At 36.3% G+C, this 18,611-nt stretch overlaps 3 protein-coding genes across 5 annotated transcripts in view; 2 read left to right on the plus strand and 1 right to left on the minus strand.

The window, feature by feature from the left end:
- The first annotated feature begins 263 nt into the window (after window positions 1–263).
- Window positions 264–4,798, plus strand: LOC108970136 (microsomal triglyceride transfer protein large subunit). The gene is made up of 7 exons (XM_018935298.1): window positions 264–492; window positions 1,693–2,226; window positions 2,288–2,580; window positions 2,641–3,735; window positions 3,806–4,170; window positions 4,234–4,401; window positions 4,467–4,798. Exons 1-7 carry the CDS (start codon window positions 429–431, stop codon window positions 4,609–4,611), a joined length of 2,664 nt encoding a protein of 887 aa, XP_018790843.1. The 5' UTR covers window positions 264–428; the 3' UTR covers window positions 4,612–4,798.
- Window positions 4,799–5,495: 697 nt separating this feature from the next.
- On the minus strand, window positions 5,496–8,056 carry LOC108970131 (centromere/kinetochore protein zw10). Its single transcript, XM_018935286.1, has 5 exons — window positions 7,358–8,056; window positions 6,622–7,245; window positions 6,232–6,559; window positions 5,886–6,148; window positions 5,496–5,822 (listed from the first exon to the last, which is right to left on the minus strand). Exons 1-5 carry the CDS (start codon window positions 8,054–8,056, stop codon window positions 5,610–5,612), a joined length of 2,127 nt encoding a protein of 708 aa, XP_018790831.1. The 3' UTR covers window positions 5,496–5,609.
- Window positions 8,057–9,138: 1,082 nt separating this feature from the next.
- LOC108970135 (TBC1 domain family member 24) overlaps window positions 9,139–18,611 on the plus strand; it is a 157,361-nt gene continuing 147,888 nt past the window's right edge. For 2 of the 3 annotated variants that reach the window (XM_018935292.1, XM_018935297.1), the window contains exons 1-2: window positions 9,144–9,533; window positions 11,681–11,955. The gene's annotated coding sequence lies outside the window, so the exon portion shown is untranslated. Of the gene's footprint in view, window positions 9,534–11,680; window positions 11,956–18,611 lie in introns of all 3 variants that reach the window. The other variant, XM_018935295.1, reaches the window with a different exon arrangement.

Genomic DNA, 18,611 nt, shown 5'->3' on the forward strand with positions numbered 1-18,611 from the left:
ATTTGCCATAGCCATATTCTTCCTTAGAGGTATTTTAAAATATAATTACTTAAAAATATTTATTTATATTTAATAACGAGCCTCCGCTATAATAAATAATAAATAAATTGAGAAACAAATTTAGTTGATTTGTAGGGCGTATATGAGAGTTTTCCTTGAATTCCATTAGCACATCTGGCAGCATATATTTCTAACGCTGTGCTGCCTCCGTCAATGCCGACGTCGCTGCCAATACAACAATTGCCATACGTTCGCTGGTATCGTCTTCCATCACCCGCAAAGCTTCAAGAAAGACTTAAGTGAGCGGATGTGCAGTGATTTTTTTAGAAATTTTTAGTGATCGAATAGAGCAACACAGGATTCCATTTCTCTAGCAGTATATTTTAATAGAAAACTATATAAAATTAATTTAAGATTTTTATAAAAATATGTGTAGTAAACAAATGTGGAGCCGGCGAATTCCGGCACTTTTGTTGTTATTCTGCGTACTGGGTGAGTAGACAAGAGAAAACCTGTAGATTTTTGGAGAATTGCAGATGTAAAGGGCAGGTTAATTGCATAAATTAATACAATTTTACTTAGCTTATTAGTGATTCTAAACACAACACAATAATTGTGTTGGTTTCTGACGCACTTGTATATAAATATGTATATTTTGTAATAGAAGAGCAATGACCTATTCAAAAACGGAAATCCAAGCTTAATTGGGAAAACAGCTGATGGATTCTGGGATAGAAAATTTGTGTTTCCTCCTTCAATATCAAGGCAATCAAACTTCAATTAAATAATGTGCATGCAAACATGTAAGCACATATCACTGTATACACAATGGGCAAATGTATCTTCATTTAACACAACTGATAACCTTTGCCACAAATCACTACTATTTTGAAGAAATTATGTACTTGGCTACACAAAGGCATGTATGCGAGACAGATAAGAATATACAAAAGTCGTCGGCAATGCACACTGTCCGCTTGGGACGACGTGTCTTTTATTAGAAAAAACCTTAACTTCGGTTGCTCCGAAGTAATAATACCCTTCACAAGATCAATTATTTAGTATAGAAGGGTATAAATACCTTTATTCTTATTTATAGTAAAGTTTGTATGGTGACTATACGATATAGTGCTACGATCTAGAAATTTTTGCAGATATTGTACGGTGTCCTTGGCTAATAATCCGTGCCAAATTTTGTAAAGATATCTTGTCAAAAGTTTTTCATATAAGAACTTAATTTTGAATGATCAGTTTGTATGGCAGCTAAGTACATACGAGTATATAATAGAATTTGTTGTTTTGTTGTTGTTGTAGCAGCAGAGTTCTGAGAGTCCTTGGCCGGATAAAAATCCGGGTCCGTTGTGGTTACGTAGACTCGTCTGTCGTGTGAACGAGATTATAGTAGTTCGATATCAACAGCGAGAAAAGGACGTCTGCAAAATTTCAGAGCGATATCTAAAAAATGAGGGACAGACAGACAGAAGGGCATGGTTAAATCGATAAAACTCTGATCATTTATATACATATATTTTTTATACGACGACTGGTTGTTATAGAGGATACTAATATTACTTATGACTTTTGTTAAATAATTAATAAATTGACTAAATTTTTCATAAATAATTAAATTTGAATAATAAATACATTTTCGACATATGTAAGTATAATGAAATTAAAAAATTTGTTTTCCAGTTCCTACGACATTTTCAAAAACTGCCTTTCTTATTCCACCGAAAAGCCAACACTTCTTTGAGCTCACCAATGTCGTGTCTATGCACGACTTGAGCCGTACGAGCGCCGAGGAAGCCAGTTACATACTTCGCTCACAATTAAAAGTTAACTCCGTATGGAACACTGAACGGGATCAATTGCTAGAAGTTTTTATAACATATTCGAAATTGAGCGCACCCGCCAAAGCGCGTAAATCCAGTAAAAATGCCGACATAACAAAAATACCTGATCGACCCTTCTATGTTAGCCTTGTTGCGGGCAAGCCGCATAAGGTCATAGCACACACATCGCGAGATCAATCGCTACTGAATTTAGAGCGTGGATTCGCCTCGCTGCTGCTATTGCAATATCAAAATGGACCTGTTACGGAGGTAGACGTATCGGGCAAATGTAACGCCTTCTATGCAGTCAAATCATCAACAAATATTGAAAAGATCAAAACAGATTGCTCACATTGGGATTTGAAAGTCAATTACAGAGCTGAGAAGGCTTTGGGTAAGAAAATATTTAATTTAGTGATTATTCGTGTTTACTAATATTTTTTTTATTATTTTAGGTATAACACAAGTGTCACAAGAAATTGTTGAATATGAACTGAGTGCTGAGGGTGCACTGATGCAAGCTATATCTTCAGAAAAGCATCGTATTGGCTTGGCTGCGAAACCAGATGTGGGCAGTGAAGTAAGCGCCAAGTTTAGTTTAACACATCTTGTCGAGAGCGCAGACGAAGTTAAGCAACTGGAGTTTGATAAACTTGATGATGCGGTTGAAAGTTTGCTGGAGTGGTATCGTGTTTTCGATATTGAGGCGGATGTAGACGGTGCAATCAGTGAAATTAAGGACACCACAGTATGCTCATAAAAAAACAATTTTTTTTTTTAGATTATTTTATATTTTCTCATTTTATAGCTTAAAAATGAAATCGAAAACTTTTCCGCTGACTTTACAAGCGAAAATGTGGGCAAACAGTCGCTAGCGCGTGCCATTGCAGAATTGCTGCCAGTTGCGCGCATCACAAAGCAACCCGAATTCGTTGAAATCTTAAAATCTCACAAAGAATCTGTCCATCCAGCGATTGATCTGCTAGCAGCCGTTCAAACAATTGATGCACACAATGCCATAACGGAAATATTCAATTTTAATGGCGATGATGATGTTGAGTTCTTGGAGCAATATCTGCAATCTTTAGCGGTTGGCACACACCCTGAACGCGCCATTATCGAAGATCTGTTCAAGCGCTTGCAAACTACCAATGAAAATGAAAAAATTACGAATGAAAAACTGCAAGACACTGTAATACAAACGGTCGCCGCGCTAACGCGTCAATCCGGTTTTGACCCTAACGATCCGCTGCTGCAACAAATCCGTAATTATCTACTGGATAACCTTAGTGAGAAATGTACAGAAATCGATTGTAAAATCATATACATACGTGCGCTGCAAAACTTGCAAGATGTGAGCACAATACAAACGCTTTTCGACAGGGCTTTCAATGGTGCCGCAGCGGAATCAGTTGTTGCATTACAAGCATTGAAAAGTTTCTCGATTGTCAACTTTAATGAAATGCAACGTCGCAGTCTAGCGGAAATTTTTTACCAAAACAAACGTAAATTCGATTCGTCAGCACGTGTCATCGCTCTTGACATACTGCTTGCGCTCAAGCCCACCAAGGAGCAGTTGAGTGAGCTATTGCGTTACTTGAATTCGAACGATCAACATTTTGAGGTTAAAACGTTCGTCATACAAAAACTGCGCATGGTAGCGGAGAAGTGTCCACGCTTTAGGGCGCTTTTGAAATCCTGCTTAGCAGAATTGCCGGAAGTGAATAATTATCATGTTATTGGTCAGAAAGGTCTCACAACTGTGTTGAGTCGAGAACTTTCTCAAACGCCGGCGTTTAACGAAACGCTATTAAGTACACAGGAAATTTACCAGGGTGTATTGAAGCGTGGCACTGTTGAGCTGCTCTTGGGTGCAGACAAAGACGAATTCAGCAGTTTTAAGGCAAGTCATTTAACGGCATAAACCTAGATTGTACCAAAAACATACAATAACAGTATTCCTTTCCCTGCAGATCGGTATCTACACAAGTGGTCTATCATCCTTTGTTGGTGATGAGGAAGACGTACCCGAAGATGAGGCTGATGACAGCCCTGCCACCGCTGGTATGGAATTAACAGTGCAGGGCATACTTCTGCGCCCGCTCGTTTTCTTCTCCGGCCAAGGTGAGTTGATGGGTCACGTATGGAGCGGTACGGCCTCGGATCCCACACCAGCTTACCAAGCAACCATTTTAGCGGAGGATCACGAGCATTACGTTATACTTGCTTCGGGCGCGACGGTTTACATGCGTGTGGTGGGCACACGCTCGATCGATCTAAATGGCAAGGTCGAGTTCAGTTTGTGGAATCGCAATGCCAACACGCTTATCAAACAGAAGTAAGTTTGGTGCTACAGTTCAATTATAAATTGATTGCCAAAAATACAATTCGTTTATTATAGCACGGGAGCAGCTGTTGTCGGCCGCATGGTAGCAGGCTTTACTTATGCAAAAGTGGAAAACAAGTTTACATTGACTAGTGAACCGCAGATCAGTCTACAGGCTGATATTGATTTCTACTCGGGCGTAAAGTTGTGCATGAAATTGGAACGACCAGACTTGATATTGAAGTGAGTGGCAAATTTGGGAAATAATATTTATATTTTTAAACAAATTCTTTCAATTTTACTTTTAGTTTGTCGAATACAAAGTCTGTCTATTTGACACCGAGCTCTTACTACAAACATATACGCACGAAATCCACGCATAAACTCGCCGGTCGCACTTTGGCTTTAAATCAAAAGAATAATGAGATGTGCAATTTGATATTCAGTGATTAAATTATTAATATCGATTGTGAGATTAAACATATCAGTATATTCAATACTCAATGCTCTCTTCCTTATCGTAATAATATTGTGAATCTCGCGTAAAACTACATTGTAAATCAATAATTGCCTTAATTCAACTAACAAAAGTGATACATTTTTTTTATGTGAAAAGTAAGAATAAAGGGAATAAATAAAGTGTCCAGTCTATATTTTTTTACAATCAAAAAACATCGTTTTTTCAATCGAAAGAAGTTTTGAACGTCTTACCTGCATAAGAAGGCACCCGTTAAGGTGGTAAGGTTCAGATAAGTTCTCAACGAGATCACCCATCGCCCAGAAAACGTGCTATTTCGACTGGGCCAAACTATAGGAAGATTGAATAGGGTTTGCTGGGCATGCAAAGTGGTGGTCATGCGTGGACTCGTTGCACACTGAATATAAAATTCTTATGTGGGGCTCGATTATGGAAAGTGTTCTCGCGGCATGTCTGTAGTGAGTTGCGTCTGAGATCTGGTCGGTGTATTGTCATCAAAATAATGGAGAGTCTATAAGATAAATAATGAAATGTAGAGAATGTCTCTTCCAGTAATAATGTGTCCTGGTGCTAAATAGGGAAAATCGGTTCATTGGTGCCCATAGCCTCCATATATTATATAATACATAACAAAAAGATTTTAAAATTCCTGTTGACTTTATACCATATATATTGGTACATCGGCCAATATGTGAGTTATCTTAATGAAACTCAGGCAGAATCTCTCTCTCTCTCTCTCTCTATCTGGTAAAGATATGCATTTATGTCAAAATAGAAGAAAATCGGTTTAATATTAAAATTAGCTCTTACTTGTTTATTACTATTTTACGCCATTATTATATATATATTGTATATTGTATATATGTATGTATATCAACTACATGTAGTTTATTTTAAGAATTTTATGCCAAACGTAAAATCGAAAAAATATACCATATTCTCATTAATTGTGTACAGAGCGTTAAAGGACAGTTCAGATGATTTTGGTTAAGGCTTTAGCGCGTCGGTCTGTGTTTTGGAATAGTGCACGTATGATATGTTTAATTTCTTCGGTTTTATAATTAACTGTTAATATGCCTGCACCTTCGCACCACTGCTCGGTGATTTCTTGCAACGAAGCGTTGAGTAGCATTTTCAATTGTTCAAGTTTCATCCACGACTTAATATGTATGACTTCATGTTTGGACTGTAAGGATAAGTGGCATAAGTATGTATATGGTATATAAAAAAAATTATTTTTGCGCTCTACCTTAAATAATGTTGGCACTTTTTCCAATATGACACCGATCAATTCACTCAGCTCACTTGCAACTGTCGCAGATATATCCTCCATTGACAGTATACGCCGTATGATTTCATTACAAAAATCATGTAAAATATCGCAAAATGTCTTATTGTACATGGCGTCAGGTAGCACATTCAGCCAGACATTTTTCAACAAATCTAATTGCCGCAAACACTGGCGTAATAACTTCAGCGGCGCTGTGCCAACGGTGTGGGCATCTGAGATATCTGCGAAACAACAATACATGCGAACAACAAAATTATAAATTAAATGTTGCAAAAAAAATATTTCAATTTATATGGGAACTTACCAAATTCCTTAAGAATGCCCATTATGATTTTTTGTTGATAGCTGATTTGTAAGTTCAGGTATTTACAACCCGTCATCTGCAGCGTCTTCACCAGCGCCGGGTACGTGGGTATGTCTTTGTCTGAATTTGTGGTAACCCAGTGTGCCAGAAATTGACAATTATTGTAAAACAACGCCGACTGCTGTGGTATGCTGTTCATCAACTTTCCGTGTATATTGGGTACTTCGCTCAAATACGAATTAAGTATAACAACGATTACATTAATTAGACTCTCGTCCTTTGCTTCATGCGATTGGCGTAGTATACGTTCCATTAGCTTAATGAGTTCCTGCAGTGTATAAAAATAATAAAAAAATATATTGAAACTGAAATTAGTATTGCTGAACGTACCAGTGTGCTCTTCGATACCATGCAACAGGGAAAAAGAAATGGATTCATCGACACATCATCTGCAGAATTCTTCTCAGCTATCAAAGCCATATCTTGCAAATCCTTACGCATTATATCAATTGCACTTTTCAATAGATTATTATTAAATTCTTCGCGAAAATATGTTTCGAACTTTTCAGTAAAATCACTTAAAGTGCGATCAGTTTCGGCATTGATCAAGAATACATCCGCTAAAAAGTGTTCAAATTGTATGACGTCCTCCACCAGCGTACACGCTTCGTATTCATTCATATTTTTCGGTATGGCATACTTTAGACATTCATCCACAAGTAAATTCAAAAAGCGTTGCTTTATGTGTTCACCAATAATGGAGAATACTTGCTGATCATTGGATACTGAAACGTTGATGTTGCTCAAACAAGTCAAAATCAACTTGATATTCTCGAATACTTTATTGTAAGAGGGTCGCAAACTTTTACTAATTTCTTTGAGTGAATAGGAAAGTCTTAGTTGTACGTAATCAGGGCTCTCCTCACAATATTCCATTAAAACGGGCTTTAAAATAATTGGCACGAAGCAGTTTTCCAGTAAAAAGTCGCACATTTTGATTGGATTATAACGGGCCTAAAATAAAAAGTTTAAAAGTAAGTTGCGGAAGTGTTTGGTACTAAATCTTTATGTTATTATATATGTACGCTGAAAAACCAAACATATGTAATATAACACATGCATATACCTGAAATAGTGCCATTACTGTGTCCTGCAACTGATTTACATCTGTTGATACTTGCAGCGTTACACATTTTGATTGCGAGAATGATTTTTCGGTGAATTGCACAAGTTCCTCGAATCGCTGTTGCAGATTTTGTTCCAAAATTTTTGCTTGCATAAGGTATTTCACATTTATCGTGTCGTAGCAATTGCATTTTTGCAATACACGATCTACATCACTCCCACTATCACAGGATATTAAACTTTTCAATTTACCCAAGTGATCGAGCACAACCAAATACTCTTTATGCGAATTTGCCTCTTTAATGCATTGAAAAAGATCATCCACTTTCAGTATGCGATAGGAAACACGTAAACCTAATGACATTTCACGGAACTCATCAATGCAGGCGGCCAGTTCCGAATTGGCTTGACGTAGCGATTCGCTTGCCTCACAGCTAACTGTCTGCAGCAAATATTCAGACTCGCGCACCAACTGCTCACCTTCATGGAGGAACACGTCAACGGTCGTTTGATTGGGCATGAAGTCAACATAGTTGTCGTCGATATTTTTGCGTATGCTCTCCTGGAAACGTTTAATTTGCGTAAAGATTTGTGTAATTGTGCTCTTGGTGACTTCGGGATCAGCGCCGTTGGTATCCTTCAATATTTTCACGATATTTTCGCCATATTGTGGCGATTCCGCATTTAGTTGAAGCGTCATGACACAATTATTTATTTATTTCTTTAATATTGATATTTGAGTGCGAGTGCTAAATGGTAGGATTTTCAAATTTTTGGCAGATGAATGTTATGTTTTGACATTTTTAGTGGTGAATACGAATATTAGTTTCACCCAGCACACATAAATGATGGAAGTAATTACTTAATAGTTTGGTTTTTGGTATAGATTGTGACAGTAGTGACGTCATAAAAAGCAGGAAAATAAGAGCAAACCAATCTAACGAAAAGTAGTTTAGTAAAGATTGTTGTTATTTAAAATAAGTTGATTTTCTAAACGCAGAGCGCTGTTCACATCTTTTAATAACGATCATTTAAATAAATTGTTGAAGCAGATTTAAATAAAATTATTTTATTTTGGTGTTTTTTTTTTTAATATAATAATATTAAACAGTTTTTTATTTTCTCTCTTTTCGTTTCATATTATACATCCGGATTTAACGCTTGTCGGCCGTATCAACCTTATCCCTATTTAGGTACAATTTTGACATTTTGAATACAAATATATTCATGAAAACAGAAATTAAAAATGACTATATTAACATGCGATTACTTGGAGTGGAAATATTTATTTATTGTTTAATAAAGAATTTTTTTAAACATATCATGTAATTTTCTCATACACAAGAGTCTCAGAAATCTCTGCTGGTGCTGTTGGGTTATTAACCGGTAATATAACTGATATATATTTTCTATATTCTTGTTTCTATAATTTTAACCTAAAGCATAAAGGCTCAGTTATAAACAGGGTTTTAAATTTTTCTATTAAAACAATTTTGAACAGAACTACTAGATAAAGCTTTGTTTTGCATTCGTTTATATGTGATTTGTCTATATCCAAATAACCAAAACATTCCGTAACAGAACATGATAGTATGTTGTATTCTAATTTTTATGTTTCCGTGATAATTTAGTTATAAAACTATTTAACAAGCCCGCTATGCAACCGTGACAACGAAATCCAAAGCAAAAGACAAGTAGTAAAAACGATAGCTAAATTTTTATCGGATATCGACAATTGCCCGCTTATAACAATTTCTCATCAGTATCTTATTTTCCCTGTTTGAGTGAGTAACGAAATTTTCGCAAGTGAAATTCCGCCGTCGAACGTGACATTTAATCGATGTAGGCATTAAAATATAATTCAATCGCATTGAATAGTGTATTAAAAATTCCTACGTAAAATTTTACCCTAAAAAGTAGTGATCGTAGGCATTACAAAGAAAAATTTGTGGTAGACATTTCGTTTACTAAAATCTGGAAGTTGCTTTCGTCTGAATGCACATTACATTGCAAGTAATCACGGGCCACACATTTTAATTATATTAAAGTACAATAGTGCAGAAAATCGATTTTTCGTGTGTGATCAAAAAGAAGAAATTGGGCCACCTAAATACAATACGGTTCAGTTCAGTTCAAATCACTTCGGCATTTATATAGTGGGAGAGAAGCTGAAACAAGTAAGCATTGCCGTTATAAGTGCAATTCGACTGTGTATAAAAACAACAATTAATGATGTGAATTGGATTAACCTCTAGAAGCGCAAGTGCATTTAATTATGTTCTTTATGTTCGGTTGCTGTTTTATATGCTCCGAACATATCAGGATAATATACATAAAAAGTGTGTTAAATAGTAGGGGGCGGAGGTGAAAACACGAAGTTGGACAAGCTGATGTTGTTTTTGCATTAATCGTGTGCTAATTGTAATGAAGGTGGTGTGTTTCAGTCGAAGCCTCAGCTGATGAGTCGACGCTATTGCGCAAGGTAGTGCTGCGCAACTACACGCTGCTGGAATGTAACAGCTGTGTAAATAGCGAATTTCTATGCTAACATAAACACCTAGAGAGGATTCAAGAGGAGTCAATTTTACTTGTGAACAAAGTTATAGTGGCTTTTATAATAATTAGGGATAAATGAAACACAACCATAAGCCGGCTCATATTTAATATTATTCATATTAACACAAGGCTTTTTCATTTAATGTGGCTTTATATAATAGTAGCAAAGTGTCAAAATGATGTTTGTCCGTATGGAGTTGTTACCTATTGTACGTGAATAATAGCGTTGTTTTCTAGGTTTCCTGCGGATTTCCTCTCCATGGAACATATTGGTATTCTCGATTTTCCCTTCTATATTTTATTTCTCTATATATCTTTTCATCGTCAGCGCTCATCACATCAGGCCACTTTACGAATATATCTTGACACTTCTCTTCAACTTCCTTGATGTCTCCCATCTCTTGATATTCGTCTTCCAGGTCGAATTCTTGTGTTGTCGTCGTAATGCAATTCTCGCATATTTTATCCTTTAGTTTCTCCTCAATTTCCTAAGGAGACATTTTATTGTTCACATCATTAAATGTGCATTGCTCCTCCAAAGTAATTTCCTCTACGCGCAGCTTGCCTTCCTTCGATATGCCATCTACGCAAGGTTTCTCGAAGGTTATATCTTCCACGCGCAGCTTGCCAAAGGTAATGTCTTTTACGAGTGTCGTACCTTCAGTGTTGTAATTTGCACCTGATCCCGTTATCAGGTGACTAACCATTATTCTATCATCTGCTTGAAGACAAGATTTTAACTAGCTCATTCTTTTGGAGTTACTAATGTCCTTATTAGTATGGACATACTCCTCGAAGAGCTTTTTAGATTGATGCCATTCTCGGAAATCGCCTGAAAATTTTTTTAATTCCATTTTTGGTAATTCCAATTACTCAACTGTTTTTTAAAGTTGATTTCTTTTTGTTTTTTAACATTCGCAAAGTGTCGGTGACTTCCAAATATAGATCTTCTATCAAAAATTATTACACGACTTGTTATATTTCATTGGCAATTCGTCGATATTTTTCTCCATGTAGCTCCACTAGTGCTTGAGACGTTCTTCGTATCTTTCGATTTAACTTTCGTCTCCATTATTTAGATTTACTTTTGCCTCTGCAATGAAAAAACGATTTTTTTCTGATTTTTTTCAATTGCCTGCTCTATGAGGTCTATCATTTGATCAATTGGGCTTATTGCTCTTGCTCCTATCTCCATCTCTGTGGTTGCGAGTTCCATTTTGCGCTGCTCAGCTCGTTTCCTATCATCTTCGGCTCTCCTCCTCCTTTAAAATCTAGATTTATTTTCTCAAATCTAATCTCTTTTTAGATGTTATATCTTCTACGCGTAGCTCGCCTTTCCTTTGTACCATGTCCGCAGTGTTCGACATTTTAACTATTTTTTTAATGAATGAAAATATTCTTTAAAAAAATCGATTCACAGCTGCTGAATATTTTTTTTATGTGGTCATATAAATGGGAATATGGACCCGTCTTACAATTTCCTTATTCATCTGTCTGTATTTTCCTTCATACAGGACTTTCTCTTTGGCTGAGACCACAATCCGGCTCGAAGGACCAAATGAACGAAAGACAAGCTTTGTCAAATATTCCTTACCACTGGTGGGGGGAAATAATTGATAGGCAAGTCTTGTTCTGTGAGACTGAAATAGTTCTCGTAGAATCAAATAGTTCAAGGCCCAATTTAACACATTTTTGACATTAAATTAAAGTCGTGTCGTCATCCTGATCAATTGTTTATATAATGCATATCGATTTGGATTATTTTTAGCTGTCATAAACAACCATACTCTCTGGCAAAGTACTGAGAGTATAAAAGTGTAAAAAAAAAATATAAATAAAGCGCAAAAGTAAAAAAACGTGAATAAACAACATAACAGTAAACACAAATATTTAGCAAGGAAGAATAATACATCAATGACGAAAGCTTGTGGAACTGCTTAAAATAAAGAATTTAAGTGTTTTTCACGTAGAACTCTTTAAGCAGAAAACTAAAAATACATAAATAAATTTTATTAAAGCAATGATCAACTGTATAAACTGAAGGTAAGCTCATTGTTAATTGTTATTATCAATATATTTTTTTACTAAATAATGGCTTCTAATAAAAAAGAAAGGAAAAACATCATACTAGAATTAACCACTCCTCTAACGCTTTTCTCCTAATGGTCCGTAGAAACAGCACGTTTCCTGATTCTAACGCTATATAACTACAACCAATTTGAAACATACGACTTAGTCTGTTATTAGAAAACCGCTACCGCTAAAATTCTTCCATTTCTCGCTGAATAACGCGTTACACATCTAGCGAAAATTTTAGTGAAATTAGTAAGCGCAATGTCGATAAGAGTAAATAGTAAATGTGTTAACTTTTCCGAGGTTACGTTATCAAAAAAAATGTGTTACAGCACTTATTTTTCAACGAAAACACTGTTTAAGTAAGATTATGTCGGCTAATTTATCGCAGTCACAAGCATTGATTTGTTTAAGCGGAAGTCATACATTTTACATAATTTTAATAGAAAAAATGAAATTATTGGCATTAAAAAAGTGATTACAAAAGCTACTTGATTTACGCAATTGTCGCGCTCTTGACTCCACCTCGCTATAGAGACATAATAATCTAAGCATGTATGTATTTGCAATATTTTTCTTTAAATACATACTCGTATTTATGTAGGTATTTAACCCACTTGTTGTTGGCTGTTGGTATCTACGCCAATAACGAAAGAAGAAGAATATAACCCGCTTTTTATACTCTCGCAACAAAGTTGCTAAAGAGAGTATTATAGTTTTGTTCACATAACGGTTGTTTGTAAGTCCTAAAACTAAGAGAGTCAGATATAGGGTTATATATAGCAAAGTGATCAGGGTGACGAGTAGAGTTAAAATCCGGATATCTGTGTGTCCGTCCGTCCGTCCGTGCCAACTGTAACTTGAGTAAAAATTGAGATATCATGATGAAACTTGGTGCACATTTCTTGGCTCCATAAGAACGTTAAGTTCGAAGATGGGCAAAGTCGCAAAATCACTGCCACGCCCACAAAATGGCGGAAACCGAAAACCTATAAAGTGTCATAACTAAGCCATAAATAAGGATATTAAAGTAAACTTTGGCACAAAGGATCGCATTAGGGAGTGGCATATTTGAACGTAATTTTTTTTGGAAAAGTGGGTGTGGCCCCGGCCCCTACCAAGTTTTTTGTACATATCTCGGAAACTACTATAGCTGTGTCACCAAACTCTACAGAGTTGTTTCATTCATTTCCATGACCAGTTCAAAAATGGAAGCATTCGGATAATAACCACGCCCACCTCCCATACAAAGTGCGTTAACCGACTAACAAAAAACGTCAGAAACACTAAATTGCACGGAAGAAATGGCAAAAGGAAGCTGTATCCAGCCTTTTTTTTTAAATTGAAAATGGGCGTGGGGTCCTCCACTTATGGACCAAAACCCATATCTCAGGAAGTACTCGACCGATTTCAATGAAATTCGGTATGTAATATTTTCTTAACACCYTGATGACATGTACSAAATATGGGTGAAATCGGTTCACAACCACGCCTTCTTCCAATATAACGCTATTTTGAATTCCATCTGATGCCTTCTCTGTATAATATATATATTAGGAACCAATGATGATAGCGGAACAGAACTTTACACAAATACGGTATTTGAGCTGAGGTATCCCTTGTGGAAAAATTATCGTGATCGGACTATAACTTTTCAATACAAAAAAAAAAAAAAAACATAAAATCAAAAAACAATTCAATACTCAAAGTATACAAATTGATATAATCTAATTAATTTTACAGCAAAATGAAATATATGTAAATGACGGATAATGAAATATCGATTATCACTTTATCATGCGAGAGTATAAAATGTTCGGTGACACCCGAACTGAGCCCTTCCTTACTTGTTATTTCCTGTTTTGAATGATATTCTAAGACTTCCTTACTGTTATATTTTATCACCGGGTGCATATATATGTACGCTTTCCTATTTTTTTTTTGTATATTTTCTTACGTTGATATGCACTTCAGCGTTTTTTCACCAAATTTGTTTTATCTTATCAATATATTAGTTGTTCGTAGGTATTAACATTTGGTACATCAGCTGCATATATACATAACCTTGTTTATGGCTTAAAGCAACAAGGTTGCAAATAACATAAATTTCATTTGTCGAATTTCTCACCCACTGATTTATTTAGCATTTCAACTGCCTTGGAACGTTTGAGTTCTGTTGTGTTTTACGGTTTTGATAACATTAGTCTACAAACAAAAAAAAAAAAAAAACTTCTCTTAATGTTTTTATCATATTTTGTGCTCTAAGCAGGAAATTTCACATGCAAATAAGTACAGCACCTTGATTTTTCCAATTATTTTCCATTAAAAAAAAACGATATTTTTATCTTAAAAATAATAAAAAATGTGACAAACATTAAGATCGAAGTTTCAGATTGAATAGTGGTAATTCTATGGTTACAACTTCCAAAACTGTCGGTAAAATTTTTATGCCATAACATTTAAGTGAGAAAATTTCCGAAAAAAAATTATATTGAAAAATCTAAATGTGTTATAAAAAATGGCAAATAGGCATATTTACGGAGAAAAAAAGCTTCTAATTTTTTTTCATAATTTTCGAAGCAACATTTCGTTGGAAGACCAGTGCAATTTAGTATAACCAACAACTTACTTTTCTTTTGCTCCCCTATCTCCATTCTTTCCTCTCCAATATTTCGCTGTATTCACCGCCCTTCAATCGGCACGCCTTTCATTTTCTGCCTTTCGTATGTTTGAGTTATTTAACGAAGTCACTTAGGTTTAGTATGATACAAAAACACTCATATCTACTTGCATAAACATATACCAGACTAAGTTTATAATCCTCATATGCGATTGCACAATCTTTCATTGATAACTTTGGTTTGTTTGCGAGCCGGTTGATTACACGAATTTCCTCCAATATTGTGTGGTTGTATTGTATTTGTATTTGTTTTATTGAAAGTGATTGTTGTGTATTTCGCTTTTTTGTTTTTGTAACGTTTAGTATTTTCCACATTTTTTCGAAGTGTTGTTGAAGCTTTGCGACCAACTAGACCTGAGGAAGTCTGAAGATAGCAAATCAAAATTTTTTGTTAAAACTTTCAATATTTAAGGGGTACAGTTAGTGTGAAATTCTGAAAATTATCAATTTTATATTTCTATTGGTTATACTTTTAAAAACACCATATTAGAATTTCAGATATATATCTCAAATAGCATTTGAGTAAAAGTTTTCGGGTCGACTTTAGAATATCGTCATAGGATTTCGGAAATAAGCGTATCGTCGGATCGATGATCTTCAGGATAGGGGACCTCCAGATCAATAATACATATATATAGTTATAGCCTTTTTAGGCAGTAAGAGACCTCACCTTTGCTAATGGCTCCTCTATAGCAGCACAAAGCAATCGATGCCTTTTTCGCTCTCTCTTCGATATTCAGTTTCCATAAAATCTTCTTTTCTAAGATGAGCCCAAGATATTTCACTGTATCCGCCGGTTTCAGACCAATGTCTGCCATTTTCGGTAGTGGCGCCGCCGAGATCTTGTATCTTCTAGTAAATAAAACCATCTCAGTTTTATTTGAGTGTGTGGCGAGATCACTTCCGAAACTTAGTTTTTGAAGATGCTGCGGTACTCGTACGCCAACTCCTACACGGTACTCAGGAACTTTCCTTGGCCATGGAAGAGGAGAGAGAACTCCACACTGTGGGGTTTCCCTACTCACATGTCGAGCACGTGCGTTCCCGCATTCCGTTTCAATCCATCTGTCGCACAGACGACTGAAAATAAGGTGTTTGAGGTTTGATTCAACCCCAAACCGTTAAGAGCAGTTGCGACTGCTTCCGACAGTACGTTATTGAAAGCTGTCTTAATATCAAAGAAAGCTTTCTCAAGCCATGACAAGATAGAATGCAGGGCAGTATCCACTGATTTGCCTTTACAATAAGCATTTTGCGCTACGGGGAAATGAACCCTCGTAATGAGCCTACTTATGTATCAGTCCATCAGTCTCTCCAGAGTTTTAAGTAAGAAGGAGGAGAGGCTGATAGGGTTTCAGTCCTTAGCCGTAACGGATATAACCTTAGAGATAATACCATACCGTTTCTATTTAACAGGCCATCACTGTACTGCTATTCATTTAATAGGAAATATTTTCTCAGATCACTACAATATTTATTTTCAATTTAAATTTGAAGTTGCAAAGGTGGGAATTCACGTTGAATAATTTTATATGATTAAGGTCAATTAGCGGTGCATAATAATTGTTTACACTAACGATTATGATACCATTTGGATATAATAAATCTTTGAGTTTATGTGAAAAACATTTTGTCTTATGACGAAAATGTTGCTGTAATCGATTCTTTCTAGAAGCATAGATACCGCAGTTGCACGTAAGGCGGTACTTTTTTTAGTTGGTTCCTCGTAAGACTTTTTCGTATCTTTATTGACTTCTTCTTCTAAATTGGCTTAGACACCGCTTACGCGGTTATAGTCAAGTTTACAGCAGCGCGCCAGTCGTCCTTCCCTTTTACTGTTTAGCGCCAATTGGAGATTCTAAGTGTAGCCAGGTCTTTCTCCACCGGGTCTTTCAATGTCCAGGCCTCAGCACCATATAGTAGGACGGAGATGATGAGTGACTTGAAAAATTTTGTCTTTGTTTCTCGAGAGAGAACTTTACTTCACAATTGCCTACTCAGTCCGAAGTAGCGACGACTGTTTGTTTGATGACAGGAAACATTTGGTCTTGCCTTCGTCTTATGCAGTTTGCAGTTGTACACTATTGTAGAAGATTGTACCTTCTGTAATCAGGTCTGCAGCTCGAACTATTTTCTCCAAGAGTAGGTTGAAGTAGTCGCACGTTAGGGATTCGTCTTGTCTGAAACTTCGTTTCGTATAGAACGGCTCGTAGAGGTCCTTTCAGATCTTGACGGAGCTTTTGGTATTACTCAACGTCAGTTTACTCAGCCATATTAGTTTGGCGGGGATTTTTGGATCAGTAGTCGCGGGGATAATTGAGACACAGCGGCATAAAGGCAGTTCCATTTCGTGCTTTGAAATCTACGAAGAGGCCGTGTCTGTCGAACCTCTTTCCACGGTCTTTTCCAATATTTAGTTTATATGCGATGTTGAGGTTTATTCCACAGTAGTTGGCCCAGATTGTAAGCTCTCCTTTCTAGTGGATTGGGCAAGCACACTTAAATTCCAATCGTCAGACCAGATTCTACAAAAAAGCTGATGCATTCTTCCTATCAGTTCTTCGCCGCCGTATTTAAATAGCTTGGTCAGTAATCCATTGGCTCCCACCGCTTTGTGTTCCGTCCAGAATTTAAGTATGCTCTGGGCATCAGCCACTAGATCACCTTCGGGGTTTCTAGAAGTGTTTGCTCCGGGCTTGGAACCTTCTGCTAGACGCCGCATCTCTTCGTAGAATTTTCGAGCATTATCGCTATCAGCCAGCTTGTCAAGCTCTTCTTTATTGGCTTGGTACTGAAAGGTTTCTCAACTTTCCAAATATTTGGGTTGAAACGAGTGTTGCGTCGCTCGCTAAAATTTATGTTGTTGACAATGCTGTTAACTGCACTTTTTCCAACGGATCTATTCAATAGTCTTTATTCATTCATCTGCAAGCCCTTGAATTACTTTTGTATAATAAGTTTTCATCGGTGCGATGAATTGCGGTAATTTAATGTTAATGAACTCGGCGATGGCGAAACTTTGACGACTGACGATCGAACAAAAGGTTAATGAACGTCCAGACAGAAGTAAGTATTTGTATTTTGTATCTGAAAGCGTTAAGCTTTGTTCCGTAGCTTTCTGTAAATAGTGCGATTGCAGGCACAAAGCAATTTTGTTTGTACTCACTTATCCGCTTTGGCGTCACGTCAATTTCTATCCGAGTAGCTCTATACGCATATGTATACATGTGTGTGCTAGAGACGGCGACAATAATGCCAGTCAAAGCCATCACTAATCGAACACTCATCGCAGCTATGCATGCACAAAAGCACACACACACACACACACACATATGCATTTGTAGGCACCACTACATATGTGCTTACATGCCAGAGAGCACGTGACTAAGTTATTACTTTCGTTTCGTACAAATTGCAACTGAAAGCTACAACAATGCTTGTAAGTTAAAGTTACTTATTTCTTGGCTGTCAATTTTTTCATTATTTACTATGTGTTATTAAGGTTGATAAGTGCGCAAATTTATCACTTTCGCAAACAGTATTACCGTGTTGATAGCAAGACAAACAAACTCGCCCGTCTGTGGAGATACAAAGTATCTAAGGCAATAATTGCCACTTTCTTACCCCTGTGTGCAAAAACAACACTTCCAAGTCAAAAACAAAAAAAAAAAAAAACGATTTGGAAACAAGTGAAGAAATGAATAGTTTGCACTCGGCTTCCACACATACACATACTTACGTACATGCATACGCAACTACAAATCAAAGTCAAGTAATCGAAGACTGTTAAATGCAGCGGCGTGCAGTGCAAAGCCACGGAACAATAACAAAAAAAAAAAGAAAATGAAAATAAAAACAAGAAAAAAATTGATTTCGGTTGAACCAAAGTTATAATACCCTTCACGAGTGTATTTTTATGGTAAAAAAGCGTATAAAAAAGAACTTT

The sequence above is a fragment of the Bactrocera latifrons genome, unplaced genomic scaffold (assembly GCF_001853355.1).
Source record: "Bactrocera latifrons isolate USDA-ARS-PBARC rearing strain unplaced genomic scaffold, ASM185335v1 scaffold_284, whole genome shotgun sequence".
NCBI classification, from domain to species: Eukaryota; Metazoa; Arthropoda; class Insecta; order Diptera; family Tephritidae; genus Bactrocera; species Bactrocera latifrons.

Coding starts and splice junctions, on each gene's coding strand:
- LOC108970136 (XM_018935298.1), top strand. CDS start 429: ATGTGTAGTAAACAAATGTGGAGCCGGCGAATTCCGGCACTTTTGTTG. Junction 493..1,692: donor GTTGTTATTCTGCGTACTGG/GTGAGTAGACAA, acceptor TTTGTTTTCCAG/TTCCTACGACATTTTCAAAA. Junction 3,736..3,805: donor ACGAATTCAGCAGTTTTAAG/GCAAGTCATTTA, acceptor CTTTCCCTGCAG/ATCGGTATCTACACAAGTGG.
- LOC108970131 (XM_018935286.1), bottom strand. CDS start 8,056: ATGACGCTTCAACTAAATGCGGAATCGCCACAATATGGCGAAAATATC. Junction 7,246..7,357: donor CAGTAATGGCACTATTTCAG/GTATATGCATGT, acceptor TTTTTATTTTAG/GCCCGTTATAATCCAATCAA. Junction 6,149..6,231: donor GGGCATTCTTAAGGAATTTG/GTAAGTTCCCAT, acceptor GTTGTTTCGCAG/ATATCTCAGATGCCCACACC.